Source organism: Notamacropus eugenii, chromosome 4 (genome assembly GCF_028372415.1).
Source record: "Notamacropus eugenii isolate mMacEug1 chromosome 4, mMacEug1.pri_v2, whole genome shotgun sequence".
Classification (NCBI taxonomy): domain Eukaryota; kingdom Metazoa; phylum Chordata; class Mammalia; order Diprotodontia; family Macropodidae; genus Notamacropus; species Notamacropus eugenii.
In genome coordinates this window covers 402,452,274-402,472,866 of record NC_092875.1, presented here as the reverse complement: position 1 = coordinate 402,472,866, position 20,593 = coordinate 402,452,274, and the positions used below count along the sequence as shown (strand labels likewise).

The following is a 20,593-nucleotide window of genomic DNA, read 5'->3' as shown; positions in this document are numbered from 1 at the left end:
ACATCAGGACAAGTTTTAAATTTGAGAAGAAAAGATGTTAAATGGAATCCCTTACGTGTGTGTGTCCTGGTAAATCTTTATTGTTTATTGTAACTCCAAGAGAGTGGAAATAACTGTTATCTGACTCTAAGCTGTGATTACTGAAACTTGCTGTTGAAGGTAAAAGGCATTTGGGACCATAACTATTTTTGTTTTGAGTTTGAATTTGGGTATAGTTGTCTGCATTAAATCAGTATCTGAGACACATGCCACAAAGGAATATTTCTCATCTGACTAAACACCGAGGGGACAATTCTCAACTCAATCTAGGATGGGATCCCCCGGGCTCAGTTTCCTTATTGTGTTCCTTTAAAAAGCAATGTTTCTCACCTGACTATTCCTGAGTCTGGCTATGAAACAGATACTGCATAATTGGAGAATTTCACCCTTATCTGAATTCAAACAGAGTAAAGGATGTTTTATCCTGTCATATTTTGTATGTCATATGTACCTGCTTTTTCCTTCTATAGCAAATTTCTGTGGTCAATAACAAGTGACCAGCAAAACATGTGAGCCTCTTGTGTAATCTTACTGGGAAATCTAATATTATTTTTATCTGAAATTAGAACATGGGCAGAAGTTTATGTAAACTACTTAAGACTTATCTTAAGATGTTCCCATTGTTTAAAAGGATTTTAAAAGCAACAGTGTTTTTCTGTGAGTCAGTCTCTTACATCTAAGAATACTGCAATAATTAAGGATTCGGTTTGTTATAATACTTTGGAAATTCATATTACTTAAGAACATTTTTGTAACAACTCAGCTTTAATGAATTCCAGTTTTAAAGATTCATTTTTGCTTAAGAAAAAAAAAAGAGATATCAAGCATTTTAAAAATTTCCAACTAGTTTTCTTCATAAGAGTTTAGTGAACATTAGAGTAAATTTTAAACTGCTTTTAAAGAAGGGAAATACTTTTTAGAAGAAATGTTTTGAAAAATCATGGATGATTCTTAGAAGGCCTACTAAAACTTCAAAATAATATATTGTTAAATTAAGCTGTTTTGATCTGAATATGTAGTCATTCCATGGCCTAAGTCAGAGTTAGAGTTTGTCTTTGAATTTATTATATGCAAAAGATTTAATTCCTGAAGTATCTCATTCTTCCAGAGTGAGTATAATTAGGAAAGAATAACAATTTATGAAACAAAGACATAATTCCATCAAACTATAAATTTAGCCATTAACCTCTTTGCTTTGTTTAAGCTGCAGTTAGATTCCAGTACAGTTATGCTAGCAAAAAGTAATAACTTATGAGCTATCATGTCTTATGGTTAAAATGTAAAAGCAAGTGGAAGAATAGGATTGAGAGATTTGGAAAGACAATTAAGTTCTGCTTGAAACTATGAAAGTTAGATAAATTTTAAGTGTAAATATGGGTTATTTTAACCCCTGTTGCTCCTACATAGTTGTTCTGGATACTTTTGTGTCAGTTTCAGATGGTTTAAAGAGTGAGGAAGTATTTTATCTGAGGGATACCAGCCAATATTTATTTGCTATATAAGACTGGGACTGCAATTTACTATCGTTTGAAGTTCTGATTACAGGAATACTTGTCTAAGTTATCATAAAGCCAACTGACATGTGCTGCAGGCTAATGGTGGATGCTTGGAAAAGTTTTGAAGACGACCTTGGACACAGCCTAGGTAGGATCTTCCTAACTTTATTTTCCAAATGTGCTATTTTCTTTCTGAAAAAGGGAATTCCCCACCTGATTACCTCTAAGCCCTGCTTTCAGCACCTGGTAACCTCATGATTACATGTCAGATAATGCCTTATTCCTGGAATCAACCAGAACTAAGGAGATCCTTTCCTTCTGTTAACATTGTCTCTCTTTTTCTTTTATAGCAAATCTTTATAATCAAGAAGTTCTGTAAGTACAATACTAATTCTATCAATAAATGGAAACTGGAACATCTCTTAGTTATTATAATGGGGCACAGGAATGAATAGCTTACAACTTTAACCTATATTCCTGGCCAAATAAATAAATATAATATAGAGGTAACATCGAGGAAATGATTAGAACAGGTAATAAGACTAAGATGTAATGTGATAGATGTCTAATTAAATAGAGTAGCAAATTTTGAGGAAAAGCAACAGGATCAGCCCGATTCCTCTAATAATTATATGCAAATGTATATCATTGCCTTCTAAAATTTGTCATGCTTTTGATAATAAGATCTCATATTTGGATTTTTGCATAAAATTTGTACAGGATAGTAGTAAAAGTAAGTGAAATGATTTCTTCTCCGTAAAAATATCTGTCCAATAAGTTAAAAGGCAGATGAGTTCATTATATAGTTGAACCCTCACATTTTAAAGGATTCTTATTCCAGATACAAGATTTAGGTAAAGGTAGAAACAGTAAATAATGTGAACCTAAATTTCAAAAGTGGAGAACAAATTTTCAGTAATTGTACTAATTTATATTGTCTGAAGTATCTGGGAACTTCTAGATCTGAACCAGAAAAGCAGAATTCTCTTTTTGAACTGTCCCAAGAATAAAACCTATTGTCAAAGAAAAGATATCTAGGTATCAGATAACTACATGAGAAATCTGGAATTCAAATTTAAATGAAAATTAAGAATGGATTACTGGGATACAAGGAACTTAATGTTAATTAACATTGAAATAATAATTGCATTGATTTGTATGGTTCATGTTTAATTTTCTTGTTTATATTGGTGACATGTAAATCTCCCTTTCAAAACTAGTCTATTGTGAGCCATCTAAGTTTTAATCTGTACCTGACTTAATGTAAAAATATAATTTGTGAACTGTAAAAAAAAACTTCATTGTGTTGTTTGAACCTAGCCCTGCATGGCTGGGAAACTGAACTATTGCTAAGTGTCTTTAGCCATGTTAACCATGTTGTATTGTTTCATTTCAATTATCAAACCATGTTTTCTGGGACACCCTGTCAAGTTTTCTGTATAGACTCTTGGATCCATCTATCACCTCCATTGCCCCCGATCCTGAGTGGACCGTGCCCTCCAATTTTGAAGAGGCCTGAAGAAGATGCCATCAGACATAGACAACTTTCCCAAAAGCCTGGACCAGACTTGCATGAAGAGTAAACTCTCACACTACTGGTTATTTAGAGGTTTTTTTCATATCTTTCTTGGTCTACAGGCGAAGCCTTTGGCTTGCCTTTGACCAAAAGGAGGGAATGATAATGTTTAATATAAAATTTTGGAATAATCTCTTTGCTGAAGCAAACTCAGAGAATGCCTCTTCCTATGTCAGCAAAAGCCAGCCAAGGCTGACTCTACATTCCTTAGACCTTTAACCTAAGATACTATCTTGAATAATGGGAGTTTCCTTTATATCTTATTATCTATAGACATATACTATGTTATGGCATATTAATGGTAAAGAAAATATAGACATCTTAGGTTATAATTTCTATTGAACATTGTTTACCCTTTCCTATGTCAGTTATCTGTTTAGGGCAGGAAGCCTGCCACTTACTAGTGGTGGGATTTCCTTATCATTGAGACATATGTTTACCCAGTCTGGAATCCCAAGGCCTGACCAACATTACTTTGTTAATTGTCTTGTCTTACTAAATTTATGATTTGTTCAACTAGGAGAGTTCCTTTCTCACAGCAAAATGTATATAAGCCAGAAGATTTCTGCACTGGTTAGCCAGAACATTTCTGGCTCCATAATGCATTATGTTACTGTTGTCTTTAATAGGGAATTGATTAATTAATTAATTAAATTATAAAATGTATGCATTTAGCCTGTTGCCTTTTCTTTAACCAAGTTTTCAGGTCAACAATGGATATTTTCTAAGTTGCTGTAGTTACTATTGTTTTTAATTTAAGAGACTGGGAATCACTGTGCATCTCACTTTCCTCCCAAATAAATTGAGGATGAAATGAGATAGAGTAGATGTGAAAGTTAACTCCACTGCACAATATTTATCAACCTTATTTCTATTCGTACTCCCCTTTCCTCCTCCTTTGTCTTACAACCACAGACCATTAACAACCTTATATGTTTGTTAAATGGGGACTAAAACCATTTTTGCTCTTGGGTATGGCCAGAAATTACTTATGATGTATTGAATAACCAAGAAAAAGTGTTTAAAATTTGGTGGCAGTTATAATCAAACCTGTTAATTATTTAAGTATTTATAAAAATATTCAAATGTCCTTAATAAATACCACAGCTTATATGCCACCAATTTTTCATGGGCATATATGTTTCATTATTTAATAATTCATTCCACTAATCTTTCTTGAGTGGCTGCTATATTCAACCACTTATGGGGAATATTAATAAGAATAACATTTATCTAATATTTTATAAGTACAAGCTCTTTCTTATTTACTGTCACAACTCCCTGAGGTATTTCACAGAGGAGGAAAATGAGGCTTGGATAAGATTAAGTGACTCTCCCAAATGCAATATTTCTTTTTGTCAGGCCTGTGAATATACAGAGTACCTAGTCAGGAAACTTCCTCTACCGAAATACTGTCATCTGCTATACAACTAACAAACCAGAGATTTGCCTTTGGGCTCCAAAAGTGACTTGCCCAGTGTCACACGGTTAACGTGTGTTAAATGAAGGACTTGAATATAGGTCATCTTTATGGCAAGATCACCTCTCTATCTCCCACATCACACTGCCTCACCAAGAGCCTGTAACCACTTCTAGACATTACAGAACACCTTAAAAGATGGTGGCTCCAACTATACTCATCCTCCAAATGTAATGGAACAAGGACAGACCAAAGTGTATCTGGAGCAGCAGCTGAGCTGTAAGAAAGACCAACAACAGTGTTCTTACAGTTGGTCTATCATTTAGAGCAAAGGCCCGAGCCTATGCCAAAGAAGACATGTTCCAAACCAGTCCCAGCAGAAGCAGCATTAATGTAGAGGGAAGTGAATAGTAATGGCAGCAAAAAGGGCAACAACTAACATTCATATGAGGCTGTAAAATTCATAAAGTTGTGAAGCCCCAAAATAGCAATGTACATAAATGGCATAAAACATGCATGAACAATACGCATCACATGTATGTGTGCATACACACGTACACATCCATATGCATGCACATGTATACATATGTATATGCACGATGCATACATACACATATATATACATGTGTACATATACACACGTACACACATAAATAACAACACACACATACATGTATATACATGCATGCATATGTGCACAATGCATACATACACATGTATACATATACACACATGTACATGTACACATAGATACATTGCACATCTATATTTTTGTTTATTTCATATACACTGAAGCATTTGCATATTGTTCTTGGGGGTAGGACCATGTTTCTGCCTTTCTTTGTATCCTCAGTGCTTAGCATAAGGCCAGACACATTGGAAGCATTTCATCAACGTTTGCTGATTAAATGACAGACTAACACTTATCTTGCCCATATGAAGCATGTAGGAAGATCATGAGATGAAAAAGCTATAAAAGTAACAGAACCTATAAACAGCAAGCAACTATTGGCCATTTACCAAGTTGTGCTATACCTCAGATGTGCTCATTGTCAACTCACTGTTTTCAGTGTCTGGAGGACATCTCTTAAGGTGGAGGGTGTAAATCAGCCAAGCTACTATGGAAATTTTCATAGAGTGAGTGTGTGTATATGTGTGTGTATGTGTGTGTGTGTATGTATGTTTGTGTCCATGTTAACAGTAGAAAAGCAATGTTTAAATAGTGAACATAGTAGGTATTCAATGAATATTTGTGGAATAGAATTAAATATAATATCTTATATAAATTCTAACAATATGCATATACATATATACACATATATACATGCATATATGCATATATAGATATGTAATGAGATATTCCATGAAAGTATATTACAAACCAAAAATCACTACATACATTCCAGAAATTATCACTATTTTATTGTTGTCATCTTATTACTGATCTGACAAACTCCTACAAAAAAAGGTTGTTGGAATTTGTTTTCAGGGTTTTTTTGGTCATTATTAATGCATTCATTCCTATATAAGTAACATTTTGTCTTGTAAGAAATATGGGCCAGATCTGATGAGCCTAACATGAAGAAATGGAATAAAATGAAATATAAAAACAGAGAGACAAAGAGATGATAATCAGATCAAAAAATATGGTAACCAGATATTTCTATCAGCTATGAACATTTGTTGCTGTCATCAGTACCATGATTACCTCTCCAAATCTGTCCTTGGCAATAATCCATCAGGCAGTGGACAAAGCATTAAAGTGGGAGCCAGAATCCAAGTAACTCTGAACCATTTATAATACTTTTCTAAAGCTCAGTTTCCCTGTCTATAAAATAAGGATAATAATTTCTGCCTTGCCTCTCTCTCAGCACTACTGCCAAGATAAAATTAATTTCTGTACATGAAAGCACTTGAACACTGTAAAGTTTTATATGATGTAAGCAATCATTATTATTTGTTTTCCTCTCCCAGTAGAATGCTTAAATTATTCAAATAAAAAACACTCAGAGTTTGCTTTTGGACTGGTACACTAAATATAATAAATAGATTTGACTTCAGGATGGAAAACAGTTAGGCAATGTGGTGTAGAGGAAAGGACACTGACGCAGCAATCGCATCTGATACCAGTCTTGAAAAAGGAATCCTGAATCTTAGAATCTTAGTCTTGAGCTTCAGGTGTGTACCTGAAAATAAAAATCCCAGAGTCACTGGGAAATGATGAAAAGGAAAAATTGAAGAGAAATGAAGACCCAGAGCACAAAAGAGAGTGAATACTTTAAATTAAAATTCATAGTCAATTCATATTTATTCATGATTTGTTGAAAGAGTAAGTAGAGATGGGGCAGCTAGGTGGCACAGTGGATAGAGTGCTGGGCCTGGAGTCAGGAAGAATTCATCTTCTTGAGTGTCTGAATGATCTCAGATATTTACTAGCTGTGTGACCCCAGACAGGTCACTTAATTCTGTTTGTCTCAGTTTTCTCATCTGTAAAAATGAGCTGGAGAAGAAAATGGCAAATCACTTCAGTATCTCTATCAAGAAAATCCCAAATGAGATCACGAAGAGTCAAATATGACTGAAATGACTCTACAACAACAACAAGAACAAATCTTTGCAGTGAAATAGATTAGAAGGATGTTCAATTTGTATTGGATACTTCAGGAAGCTCATAAGCCCATGCATACTCTGTACATTAATTTTGGTTTGTTCTAATTTAGATATTATATATCTCAGCATCACTGAACTGAGCATGGAGCTCTACTGAGATGTTACTCAATTCCATCTTGATTTTGGGATGATCCAAAAAGACTTTCATGTTTTACAGGACTTCATTTTAAGGTAATAAAGAGGCATTGCTGCGTAGTGGTTAGAATTGACCTGGAGCCTGAGATCAAATTCATCCTCTTGACACAAAAAAGTTCTGTGATGAAGGATAAGCACTCTCAGTGCTCTAGAAACTTCTCTAAGACTTATAGCTGCAAAGCAGGTGTCAGCCCATGTCGGTGGAGGGAATTTCCTCACCTAGGATATCCCTACACCAATGAAATTATGAGTTCATTTTTATCCCTTTATCCAATTTTAAAATATCCATGTATTATTCGGATATCGTTTCCAGGGATATGACTTGATATAATTATTTTTAAAATACAATTTTATGTATTAGTGATTTTCAATCTATAGGTATCTTGGGGTGCCCTCTACTGAAGATGTTCTCCCATAAAAAGCAAGTAGAAGAAGTAGGCATGCGTAGCATTAAAAAATATGAATTAGGGTGGGGGTAGAAGGGTCAGTATCAGTAAGAGTTACCAAACTAAAAATAAATTCACTTATTACACGTAGGTGGTACTTAATCAGTCTTGGATGGATGGAAATGAGCATCGCTAGGTTTTAAATTGTGATTTCTCTAGTGCTAATTCTAGAAATTGAACTTGAGATATTAGGAACAAGAAAAAAAATAATTCCCCAAAGAAACCAAAATATCACAGGCCTTATTTATCAAATTGGATGTCATAGCACATCTGAATTTCAATATTTGTTCAAAAAACCCAATTTTATCAAGCTCCTAGGCAAGAGTCGGTAAAGAATGTTTATCTCAAGTCTTTTCAGTGATCTGACAAATGAAGGCAGCAGCCGTACAGGACATGGTACTGCGGACTTTTCAAAAGATTCTGCTCTCTAAGGAGGCAATTACATTAAGAGACACCATCTATTTAAACTGGGAAGTAAAAATCTTTTCAAAATATAAAAGAAAATGACCACATGGCAAGACATGTGGAACTGGAAATAGGATGATAACTGGAGCTAAACAAACATTTTTTTTTTTAAAGAAAAAGGTTTACATTTAAAATTTTTATCAGTTAGAGATCTTTCTTGAGGAAAATGCACGCTATCTGATAAAATTGCCAGTGTCACCATAAAAAATGTGGTGCCCATGCCAATTCATAAACAAAAATGCTCAATACATGTCCAAAGAGTCCATCGTGTCTCATTCTCTTGAGAATGTTCTCAAGTCAAAGCTGATGCTAATTACTCACATTAACATACTCCTATTTATTTTTCCCCGAGGAAAGAATTCAGTGGGTACAAATGGCAAAGACAGCTCATATGGTATTTTGTCCCCAATTCTGGCAAAAATTTCATGGTAATCGTTGACAATGTTCTCATGTCCTTCATTCTAAAAGACCACTCCCCACACTTACATATCACTGGCAATGGAGGAGTTCCTCGACATGGACTTTGGAGAGAGGTCATAGTCACTGTCTGACCGATACAGGAAGGACTCCCGGCGTTGGCTGTGGACAAAATTAGCCTGGAGAATTAGCCCTGATCCTGGGCTTGTCATGGGATCCAAGGGACTCCGTCCCGAAGATGTGCCATTGTCCACGTCGAAACTGAAACAGAAGGAGAAATATTTACATTTCTATGTGCATTTGGAAAACATAATCTAACTAGCAAAAAGAAGTCAGGTCAAAAATCATCAGTAGGAAAACTTACAAATGATTGATGTGTTCAGAAAATCAATAACAGGGGTCTTGATAACACTGAAAATGGGTTATACTTCAGTGACACTCAAGAAAAAAAAAACCATTATCAACTTTTTCCCTCTCTTCTCCAAGCTTTTGGAAAAACGACTTTCTCCTGAAAAAATACAAGTCACCAGGGGTGTCAAATACCCAGCCTGGACTTCAAGGTAGCCACAATCAGATTAAAATATAATTGGCAAATATTTAACAAAATAGGTAAAAATACAATAGAACATAATGTTAATATGCTGTTTTCTAAGTTAATATGTGGCCTGCCAAAATCTTTATGTAGAGTTTATTTGTCCCCATTTCCATTTGATTTTGACACCACTGGGAAAGATCTTTAGCAATTTCAAGAAAAGAGGAACCACTGTACAATGAATACTATCACCTAACACTCCTAGCAGAGTAATACACTTTTAAAAGGAAAATAACAACGTCAAATGAATTCATTTCAACAAATATTTGTTGAATACTTCTATATCCTACAGAGTATACAAAGGAATTATGAGACACTGATCCTGTCCTCAAAGGGCTTACATTATTTTGTTATAATATCCATAAAATGTCTTTCTCAACTAGCCCAACGAGATTGATCTAAAATCAAAATATAGCTAGCTTACTTTCAGAAAATCATAGTAAGAGGAGAGTGGGGGGAAGGAGAAGAAGCAGGACAAGGCATAGCACAGTACTTTGTACCAATGAGGTGAATGATTGGGAAAACATTTATTAATTCTTACTCTATACCAAGAACTGGGCCAAGTGCTTGGTATAGAAATAGGGGACATGAGACAATTCCTCCTCTCAAGGAGCTCAGATGTTCACATTCTAAGTGGTGGGAGAAAGCATATAAAAGCATTCAGTTGGAAAGCAGAAAAGTCCTGAGGGTTCAGCTCTGAGACAGATGGTAGGGTCCAGGCGAAGGCAGGGCAGAGCAGCAGGACAAACAGAAAGGCCCTGAACACTGCAGGACGCAGATGAGAAGGCCTCACAGTACTCAGCCTCACTAGAAGATTTGTAGTTGGTTCGTGATTGCCAACTCATATAAGTGCTAGGAATATGGCTCTTCTGGCCTGCCTTGGGTTTATTGGGGAGGAACAATGAGAAGGCAAAGTGGAAAAGATACTCCCACAATTGTAACTTTTCCTACCTGATCAGCTTCAGTGAGATCTGGGTAGCTGAGTGATTCTCAGGGGAAGGATGGAGGGAAGAAAAATGATAAGGAGGCTTCCAAGGGCAGTTATTTCTGTCTGGTGGCCCGTATGGAGCCTTAGATGCTTAACAAATACTTGGATGAATGATGAAATAACCCTCAAACTTTATTTTCTTAAATAGTTACTCAATTCTCCCTGCACTAAAACTTTTTAACACATCACTCATTAAAAATAATAATAAAAATAATAATCCTTTGTTTTCTTCAGTTCACACTGAAAAGATTCACTGTCAGTGAAGGAAAACAGGAAGACAAGATACTTCACCAATGACAATTCCCAAATGAAAGCGTTGACTCAGAGACAAGAGCAGCTAGTAAAAGGTGAAAAGCTGTTTCCCCTCCTCTACACAAACAATCTACCTTGATCAGTCACAGGAAAAACATTCCAAAATGGATGATGATCCCAGGTATCTTGCATCTCATACTTCTTTTTAAGTAAGAAGGTGTGGATATGTTAGCTAAAATAAACAAGCTTATGCTTTCTTGTAGATTTATCTCATTTTAGAGCCACAATAAATTGAATTCAATAAACATTTATTAAGTATCTGCTATGCTCTCTCCTAGGAGTAGATAACAGGAAAGAGAAACAAGACAGAGTTCCTACCCAAAGCTCCAAGACTGGAGATCTCACATTCCCCATTGTGGGATGTCCTACTTCCCATTCACTTATCTGGCACAACAACATACCCTACACACTACATGATTTCTTCTGTTCTCTCCTTCCCTATACGTAATCTCTTTCAGGGAAATGTTTCTCTGCTTTCCAAAATGACAATTAGCCAATAGGTTAAACTAAATGAAAGAATATGCTAAAGGCAAAACACTCTAGGAGTTTCTGGACACCATTCCTCCATTGCCCGGGCCATACAATCACATTGTAAGGGCCATCTAAGGATTATAATGTTTATTTAGTTACTGCATTATATTCTCTTACCTTTTTATGTTAATTCTCAATAATGGAGAGAAAAGTTGTAATAAATGTGGGAAAGCCTTCAGTAGCAACTCATGTCTTATTATAAGTCAAAGAATTAATACTGGGGAGAAGGCCCGTTAAATATGTTAATAAATTATCATGTTATGTAAGTCTTTATACCAGTCACTCAAAGATGTGGTTTTAGTTTTAGAGAATAATCTGGGGATTATAATACTCAAACAGTCTTTTGATCAATCAAATCAAGAAGCATTTATTAAGCTCAGTAACTATGATCAACATTCCCAAGTTCACAAAGTCATAAAAAGCAGATTGAGAATTAGAATTTGTGACTTCTGAATTCAAGACCCCATTTTATATGCTATATCATTCTGTTTTACCCTCTAACTATACAGTCTATTCACACATATCTCACAGAATAACACTAATGGACTGGAATTCTGAAATCTTATCATTAATTTGTAATGTCATGCTAATTTCAAAGTATTTAATTCAATAATCCTCATAAAATGGATAGAGAAAATCTAAGGAGAGTTGTAGTACATACAGGATTTCTGTCAATAATAAATTATATTTCCTGGTGGCTGCCATTATTCCATTATATATCATATACTTGTGATAGCTGAAAGTCATCTTTAAGATCATTCAAGCCCAATCTTTCATTTTAAAAATGAGGAAGAAACGAAGTCTCAAAGAGTTTAGGTGATTTGCTCAAGGTCATACAGGTAATAAGTGGTATAGCTAGTACCTTACTCTAAGTCAAGATTCCAAAACTAATCGGGGTTCATTACAATTGCCAGATGTGCTAAACATGTCCTACAAGTTGTGATCAGATTCCACAACTAGTCAAAGATGAAGAAAGTTGGCTACAGCAATTAGCCTCATTCTTTCATTCACTTTGTGGTTTCCTCTCAATTTCAGACCATTCCAATATAGAAGGTCCCTCTGTGGTTTAGGAGACAAGTCACAAATTGTTGAATAAAACTCAAAGGGGCAAGTGACTAGCCCAGGGTCATAAAACTTGTATCAGAGAATGGATTTGAATAAAAGTTTTCCTGATTCAAAATCTAACTATAACCAGTAACCATATCATCTGTTGCAGAAATATATATTCACTACTTTAAAGGTATTTAAAATGTTTGTTTCTTTAAATAAGGAAGCAATTTCTAGTGAATAGAAAATCCATCTAAAGATAGCATTTTTCTTATAACATAAAGGTTCTGCAACCCTGCGGAAGTCACTTAACTTCTTAGTGTCACCAAGCAAATCTCAAAATTAAAAAAAATGTTGCACAAATTTTCAGTGATAAAAGGATTTCCATACTAGAAGCTCCTCACACCAACAACATTGTAGATCTCTACAAAAAAATCCACTTATATCATGCTATTTATTAAAATATTTTTAACAATATAATACCATTAGTTATAAAAAATTATGCTTATTTGAGGAATGGCTGAATAAGCTGTGATATATGATTGTAAAAGAATATTATTGTACTTTAAGAAATGACAAGCAGGATGATTTCAGGAAAACCTGGAAAGACATGAACTGATGCATAGTGAAGTGAGCAAAGCCAGAAGAACATTACACACAAAAACAATACTGCATGATGAAGAACTTCAAATGACCTGGCTATTTGCAGCAATACAATGATCCAAAACAATCCCATAGGACTCATGATGAAAAATACTATCCACCTCCAGAGAAAGAACTGATACTGTCTGATAACAGACCAAAGCATTCATTCTCTTCTTCTTTCCTTCCTTTCTTCCTTCCTTCTTTCCTTCCCCCCTCTCTTGCTCCTTCCTTTCATCTTCTTGCACAAAATGACTAATATAGAAATGTTTTATGTGATTTCACATGTATAACCTATATCAGATTGCTTATTTCAGGGAGGGGGGAGGAAAAGGAGGAAGGGAGAGAATTTGGAACTCAAAACTTTTAAAAAAATAATAAATGTTTGCTGATTAAGTGGGAAAAAGAAATTACAACTGCTTAGGCAGATTGTAACTGTTACACTGAGCAAAGTTGGAGGTGGAAGCTTCTTTGATGCTTGTGAACTTGTCTCTATAATGTATACTTTTTGTTCATAGGTAGGGGTCATTTTAGAAATAAGTGAAAAGTCTACTAAAAAGTCATTTGCAGGACTAAGTAAACTGTTTCTTAAAGAAACATGAAAAACAACCTCTCACAAATCATCCTAAGGAGATAAACTGGATTAAGTCAGGAAAGAACGGATGTCCATCATAGACTAGGTGCTGACAGGAGAGCACTGTCTGTGTGGAAGCTTTTCAGTTTCATGAAATCAGTCACTTTATCTTCTATAATGGCCTCTGTCCCTTATTTGGTTAAGAGTTTATCTTCTAAAATCCAATTGATTAGAGAAATGCAAATTAAAACACCTCTGAGATAACACCTCCACCTATCAGATTGGCTAATATGACAGAAATGGAAAATGATAAATATTGGAGGGGATATAGGAAAACTGGAACACTCAAGTACCACTGAAATTGTGAACTAGTTCAACCATTCTGGAGAACAGTTTGAAACTATATTCAAAGGGCTTTAAAATTGCTCACATCCTTTCACACAATAATGCCACTATTAGTTCTGTATCCCAAAGAGATCAAAGAAAAAGGAAAAGGATCAATATCTACAAAAATATTCAGAGCAGCTCTTTTGTGGTGGCAAAGAATTAGAAATCAAGGGTATGCCCATAAACTGAGGAATGGTTGAACAAGTTGTGGGAAATCTGGGAAGACTTATATGAACTGATGCAAAGTGAAGAGAGCACAATTAAGAGAAAAGTGTATACTATAACAGCAATATTGTATGATAATTAGCTGTGAATGACTTAGATATTCACAGTAATAAAATGATCTAAGACAATTCCAAAGGACTTATGATAAAAAAAAAAAATGCTACCCACCTCCAGAGAAAAAACTAATGAGGTCTGAATGTAGATTGAAGCACACATTTTAAAAAATTTTTATTTTTCTTTTTAGTCTGTGTTTTGGATATTTCACAATATCCATCTATATCAAATATCTATATCAAGTTGTTTGCCTTCTCAAGGGGTTGGAGAGGGAAGGGAGGGAGGAAAATAACTTGGAACTCAAGATTTTAAAAAATGAATCTTAAAAATATTTTATGTAAATATTAAAATGCAAATGTAAAAAATAAGTAATTGAGAAAAAGAAAAGAATTTATCTCCTACTTCTGAGTGTGAGAAATATATGATCTGCTTCTTTCCTAAAATTTTTGTAGTATGATTTTTTTATATTAAGGTCTCATCCATTTAGAATAGATTGTAGAACATGATGCAAGGTACTGTCTAAGCCAAATTTCTGCCAGACTGTTTTCCCAATTTTAAAGCCAGTTTTGTTTTGCTTTTTATCAGGTAGGAGTTTTTTTCATGACTAATTTATGTTTTTTAGTTTACTGAATACTAGGTTAGTGAGATCTTTGCTTCTGATTCTCCCTTCTCTGGTTTGGTCCACTAATCTACCTATTTTTATCTACTGAAATTCTCACTCTGTTATTTGGTGTGTTAGATATCTCTTCTTGCTTGATGTCGTAAGCAATTTGACAAACACGCCTGGTGGCCTTTAGACAAGATATTCACAAAATTATTAGATAACATACTGGCAAGAAGAAAGTCCTGGGCCATTCCATTAGAGACTTCCTTCCAAGTTAATATGGAACCATTAAAAAAAAGAATAGTGATAACTACTATTTAAGATTCATCATTCAATCAGTTATAAATAGTGCAGAATCAATTAGCCCTTCTCTATGAGAAAACCATGAAAAACTCAGTTAAATACTTTTCTAAAATCTGGCTAAACTATATAATTTTTATCTACTACTCCAGGAACTTTGTCAAAAAAGAAATGAAATTTGTTTGGCAAGTTTTATTCTTGAAAAAGCCATGATGTGTCTGTGTGATGAATATTTCCTTTCTTGGTTGTTCACTAACCCTTCCTTTAATAATGTATAACATTCTACACGACATTGAAATCAATCTCCCTAACAGATTTCACTCTGTTCCTTTTCTTTTTTTAAATCTGGACTTAAAGCCTATGCCAATCTGAGGGTACTTCTCTTGCTTTCCATAATATTTCAAACATTAATGAATGTGGCTCAGCAATAACATTTTCTAGGAGTTTTTTTGTTTTGTTTTGGTTTTTAGTATCATGACACTTAGACGCATCGAAGACAATCAGGCAGCCTCTTACTATCTGCCTACTTGTCTTGGATTTGTATTTTCAGAGCTTAGCACAGTACATGGTATATGGTAGGTGCTTAATGAATGCTTGTTGACTTGACTTGACAGACATGAATAAGTTCGTTTGATTCTAAGAAATGGAAGAAGCTTCATATAGTGGAGGAAAAGTAAGAGATCTTAGCCATAGTATGTTAAAGAGGAGAGATTTAAACACATGGTCCTGCATCTAGAGAACAAAAGTCCTCAATTACAACCAGGAGCTATTCAAATGGTGCAAATGCAAATGGACAAGATTTGTCTAAAAATTCAATGTTCATTTTTCTTCCAAAGGTAGACCACTTAGGATAACACCATAAGGTGGCACAGCAGATAGACCTGAGTTCAAATGCAGATGCTGACTAGCTGGGCAAGTCACTAAACCTTGTTTGCATCAATTTTCTTATCTGTAAAACAAGCTAAAGAAGGACATGACAAACTTCTCCAGTATCTTCGCCAACAAAACCCCAAATGAGGTCATGAAGAGCTGAAAATGATTGAAATGATTCAACAAAAAAATAAGGTGGGAGACTTGTACAAGGCCTTGAGGTACAAAGTGTAATTTACAAGAATATAGGAGTTTATTTCTCAAACCCCAAGTTTATTTCCTTTTTGGGTAGGTTCCTTTAGGGTAGTGTTAAAAGATTCAAGATCTAAATAGGTCCCAGCAAAGTGTAAAATAGGATTCATCAGAAACTGGGAAATGAATTACAGTGATTGTTTATAGGTTATTGTGAGACCTTTCCGTTGGCTTTGTATTTTCTGTGGTGTCAACAAAAAGTTTGCCTTTTATCTGATATGCACTGATATGTTAACTTGAGTGTTCTTACTGGAACTGAGAATTCTTTTGCCCATATTTATGAATCTGTTCTGAGGTTCTCCTAGGAAACTCTGGGTGGGGAAAAAAAATGAGCCCAACAAAAGGTCAAGATTGAATCCAGTTCTTCTTGTAGTTTGCAATGCTGGGCCACAGGTTACCATTGTCATTCTCTACACAATATTAAATGTCTTACTCATTCTAACTAAGACCACAATCTGTTTATAGGAAAGCCTAATAATATTTTCCTGTTTTAGACTTCTCAGCAGGGTCAAACAGCTGTTCTGGAGAATTCCCATCAGTTAAATTCTTGACTAAATCTCATAACTGAATGACTACATAATGTGATAGTAGAAGTCAATCTTTCATTAGCAGCTTTTTAGGAGTGAACTACGCATATGCTTTATCCTGCTTATCAACTAAAAGTGTCTTACCTCCAATCTAAATAGGTCACTCTTGAGAGGGATGATCTTTGGCTGCTTAAGGGGATTATGCAGTTAAGTGATACTATGCCTGGTACACTGCCATGATGCGTATATCTGCACGCAGAACAAGCCTCTAAGAACAGGAACATTTCGCCCTGTGTTTTCACAGATGGCTTTTATAAACAACAACACTGTTAAAGTTGGCACCAAGGTGAAGGGTGTAAACTTCTTTATGAGTAAAAATATCAGGTGACCTTTGGAAACATGCTTGTTACGACATTAGGTTACAACTTGTACACTCCCGAGTCACCCTGTGTAATAAATAAGGAAGATGCAAAAGAAAACGGGGAGCTAGTTGGATATCCTGGCTGGCACTTGGTCAGAGAACTGTTTTGCAAGTGGCAGTGGGGAGAGAGGTAGGCTTTGCTTAATTAGTAAACACAAAAGTAGTTGGCAGATGGCCAGCTCCTTGGACATGCACATTCTGTTACAAAAGAGAAAAAGGAAAACCTCAGGCAAAGCTATGAATTCCCATACTTGGAGCCTGGAGTTAGATTGGGGAAGGGGGTATGAGAGAGAGGAAGAGAGAGAATGTTATTATTTTTTTTTAAATTAAAGTTTGCTTTGTTATTGAATAAATGGCAGCTAGGTGCATCAGTGGCTGGAGTTGTTGCATCTGGAATTAGGAAGTCAGGAAAAGGAATTCAAGTTTAGTTTGACACTTACAAGCTCTGTGACCATGGGCTCTTAACTTCTGCTTGCCCCACACATGCACTTATAAAAATGAAAGAGTAATCAAAAAAATTGATTATAAAAGAAAAATGTGAAAATGTGGGTAAAACAGTGAATTCCCATATTGGAGGGTTATAGTTAGACTCGGGGGTAGGGGTAGAAGTAGAGGAGGCAGGAGGAGAGGGAATGATTTCTATTTCTTAAATTAAAAAAATTCTTATCATTGAAGAGCTATCCAAAGGATAGGATTCTTCCATGTAGTAGGGGAAGGGAGACACTAAAATGTTGTAGCACTTAATAAGGTCTCTCCCCTATGAAGTGAGAGAGAGAAAGATTATGGGTCAATATTTGATTATCAAAGGATCTTAACCTCGGATCTGGAAACTTTAAAGAGAAAAAACATATTTTGATAACTATAGTTCAATGTAATTGGTTTCCTTTGTAATCTTACATATTTTATTATATGGGATTAAAAACATTGTTCTGAGAAGAGGTCCACAGGCTTCATAAGATTGTTAAAGGAGTCCATGGTACAAAAAAAGAGTAAGACATTTTGATTCAGGTCATAAGACTATTTTTACTAGCAATATCAATGTGTCCTAGTAGTTAGGGAACTCCCTATATTGGAGTCTGGGTTCTTACTCACACTGGCAATGCTTTGCCTCTCAGTGTCTTTGAGAACAACATGGAGCAATTGAGCTCCAGTTCTTAAGTCAAAGGACCTGGGTTCAAGACTTGCCTCTGACACTTATTCTACATGTCACCATGGGCAAGTTGGTCTTTGGGCCTCAGTTTATCTTTTCCACTTTTCTAAAATGAGGGGGTTGGATTATATCATTTCTGGGATCCTTATCAGTTCTTAATGTATGATTCTGTGATCTTTAATACCCACAAGAGGCAGAACAAATGCCAGACTACAATAATAAAGTTTTCTGATTCCTTCAAAAATAAAATCACTGGTCCAGACTCTCATCCCCTCCAAATAAATATCCAAGTAGCTAAAACAAAACCTCCTTTTGGACTTAATTATTCTGAATACTTCCTTTCTGTTAAATCCTGGTTACTTCTATTAACTCTAAACAAGTACAATCAGAAATCTACTAGAGAATTCATCTTAATGCAAGAAAGACCTTCCTAAAAACAAAATTTTTACATTTATATAGTGTCATATATTTACCATGCCCTTTTCCAATCTACCCTTTGAAATAGGTAGTACAACTACTTCCATTTGCATATTACAGATGAGAAAACTGGTCATTATAGGCATAATGTGAAAGTTACAATGTCATATATTCTTAATGTTTATAATACTTAAATACTCTTTTCAAAAGCACCAAGAAGAAAAGTACATATTTAAAGGCTCACACAAAAAAACAGCAAATGACACCCAAGGTAATATATTTATCTATCACATTCCTTTCGATAAGCATTTCTTTACATTTACTATGTATAAGTCCTAACTACTTACAAAGGCAATAATAATTCTGGTTCTGATTTAATAATGAGTCTACAACAGGGGCAGTTAGGTGATGCAGTGAATAGAGCTAGGGGTCAGGAAGATCTGAGTTTAAATATAGCCTCAAACACTTCCTAGCTGTGTGACCCTGGACAAGTCACTTCACCCTATTTGCCTCAGTTTCCTCATCTGTAAAATGGGCAGGAGAAGAAAGTGGCAAACTACTCCAGTGTCTTTGTCAAGAAAACCCAAAATGAGGTCACAGAGTCAAACACAACTGAAACAACTGAACAATGACAACCAAGAGGGGAACTATTTCATTAACCAAAACATAATTCTTTCCAGTGATTTCTAACAAAGACCTTATTTTGATATATTTTCCTTAAAATGCTTTGAGACCTTGGGATGGTCTAAAGAATGTTATCCATTGCCAGTTTTTAAGAATAGATTATATACTCTCATGTTTGAAAGGTGCTAGTTACAAATCTGGAATGTGGAAAAGGACCATTGAGAATCATAGGAAATTATGTCAAATTTAAGTTTTTACATAAACAGAATCAATGCAACTCAAAGAATGGTCAAATGGGAAAACCACTTCACATAAAAGCCATGCTATACATCTAAGATATGTATGGATTTGACCAAAATACATTAAAAAGAACTAGAGGAGATGTCAAAGGACATGAATATTTTTCAAGAGAATTGAAGCAACTTGGTCAAAATGATGAAAGATAGAAATAGTACTTTGGGCGAAATAAGAAGATAGGCATAAAATACAATTCTGGTGGAGCTGTGGATTGCTTCAACCATTCTGTACAATAATAGGGAATTATGTGTGGAAAGCTACTAAATTGTTGACATATGTTGACCGTGGGATGCCAGTGCTAGGCATATAACCCAAGGTCAACAACAGAAAGTGCTCATACACATAAAAATATTCATAGCAGCACTTTTTGTAGCAGGAAAGGACCTGAAAACAAAATTGTGTGCCCATTAATTAGACAATAGAAAGGGATTATATAGACTATAGAAGGGGATACTATTACCCTGTAAGAAATGACAGATAAAGGAAATATGGAAGAAGAAAAAAGAAATCAGAAGCAAAACAATACACATGACTTCAACAATTCAAATGGAAATTATATTAAAAGGCAGCTAAATTCAAATGAAATACAATAACCAATATTACTTCTTCCTTCCTCTGGGGCAAGATAGGAAATTATAGATGCTTAATTCTGCATAGCAAACATTTTGCAGACAGTGGGTCCACTGGTTTTGCTTATCTCTTTTCTATCTCTCCACAGCCCCCCTCTTTAGGGATATTATTGGCTACTCAGGGTACAATGATCATTTCTATGGAGACAAGTCCCAAAGCTCCCAACTATCTTCTCTGAATTCCATTTTCATAGTATTATCTACCTGCTCTACATTTCTCCCAGACATCCCTCAGGCATCTCAAATTCACCATGTCCAATACATAAATCAATACAGCTTCTTCCAAACTCATCCTTCCTAAAAAATTCCCCACTTTTGTTGATGGCACCAGCATCCTTCTAGTAATCAGGTCCACAATTTTGTAGCCATCATGTCTTTTCCACCTCTATCAACTACTATTTCCAATCAGTTACCAAGTCTTGCTAATCCAATCTCCAAAATACATTTCATATCAGTACTCTTCTTTCCATCTTGGTGGAGACACCT

At 35.1% G+C, this 20,593-nt stretch overlaps 1 protein-coding gene across 19 annotated transcripts in view; it reads right to left on the bottom strand.

Moving 5' to 3' along the window:
- The window catches only part of PDE4D (phosphodiesterase 4D), a 1,946,032-nt gene that overhangs the window by 252,778 nt on the left and 1,672,661 nt on the right, over positions 1-20,593 (bottom strand). For all 19 annotated transcript variants that reach the window (XM_072599359.1, XM_072599367.1, XM_072599363.1 and 16 more), the window contains one exon: positions 8,734-8,925. In XM_072599359.1, the coding sequence (XP_072455460.1) occupies positions 8,734-8,925 (192 nt within the window). The remainder of the gene's footprint in view (positions 1-8,733; positions 8,926-20,593) is intronic.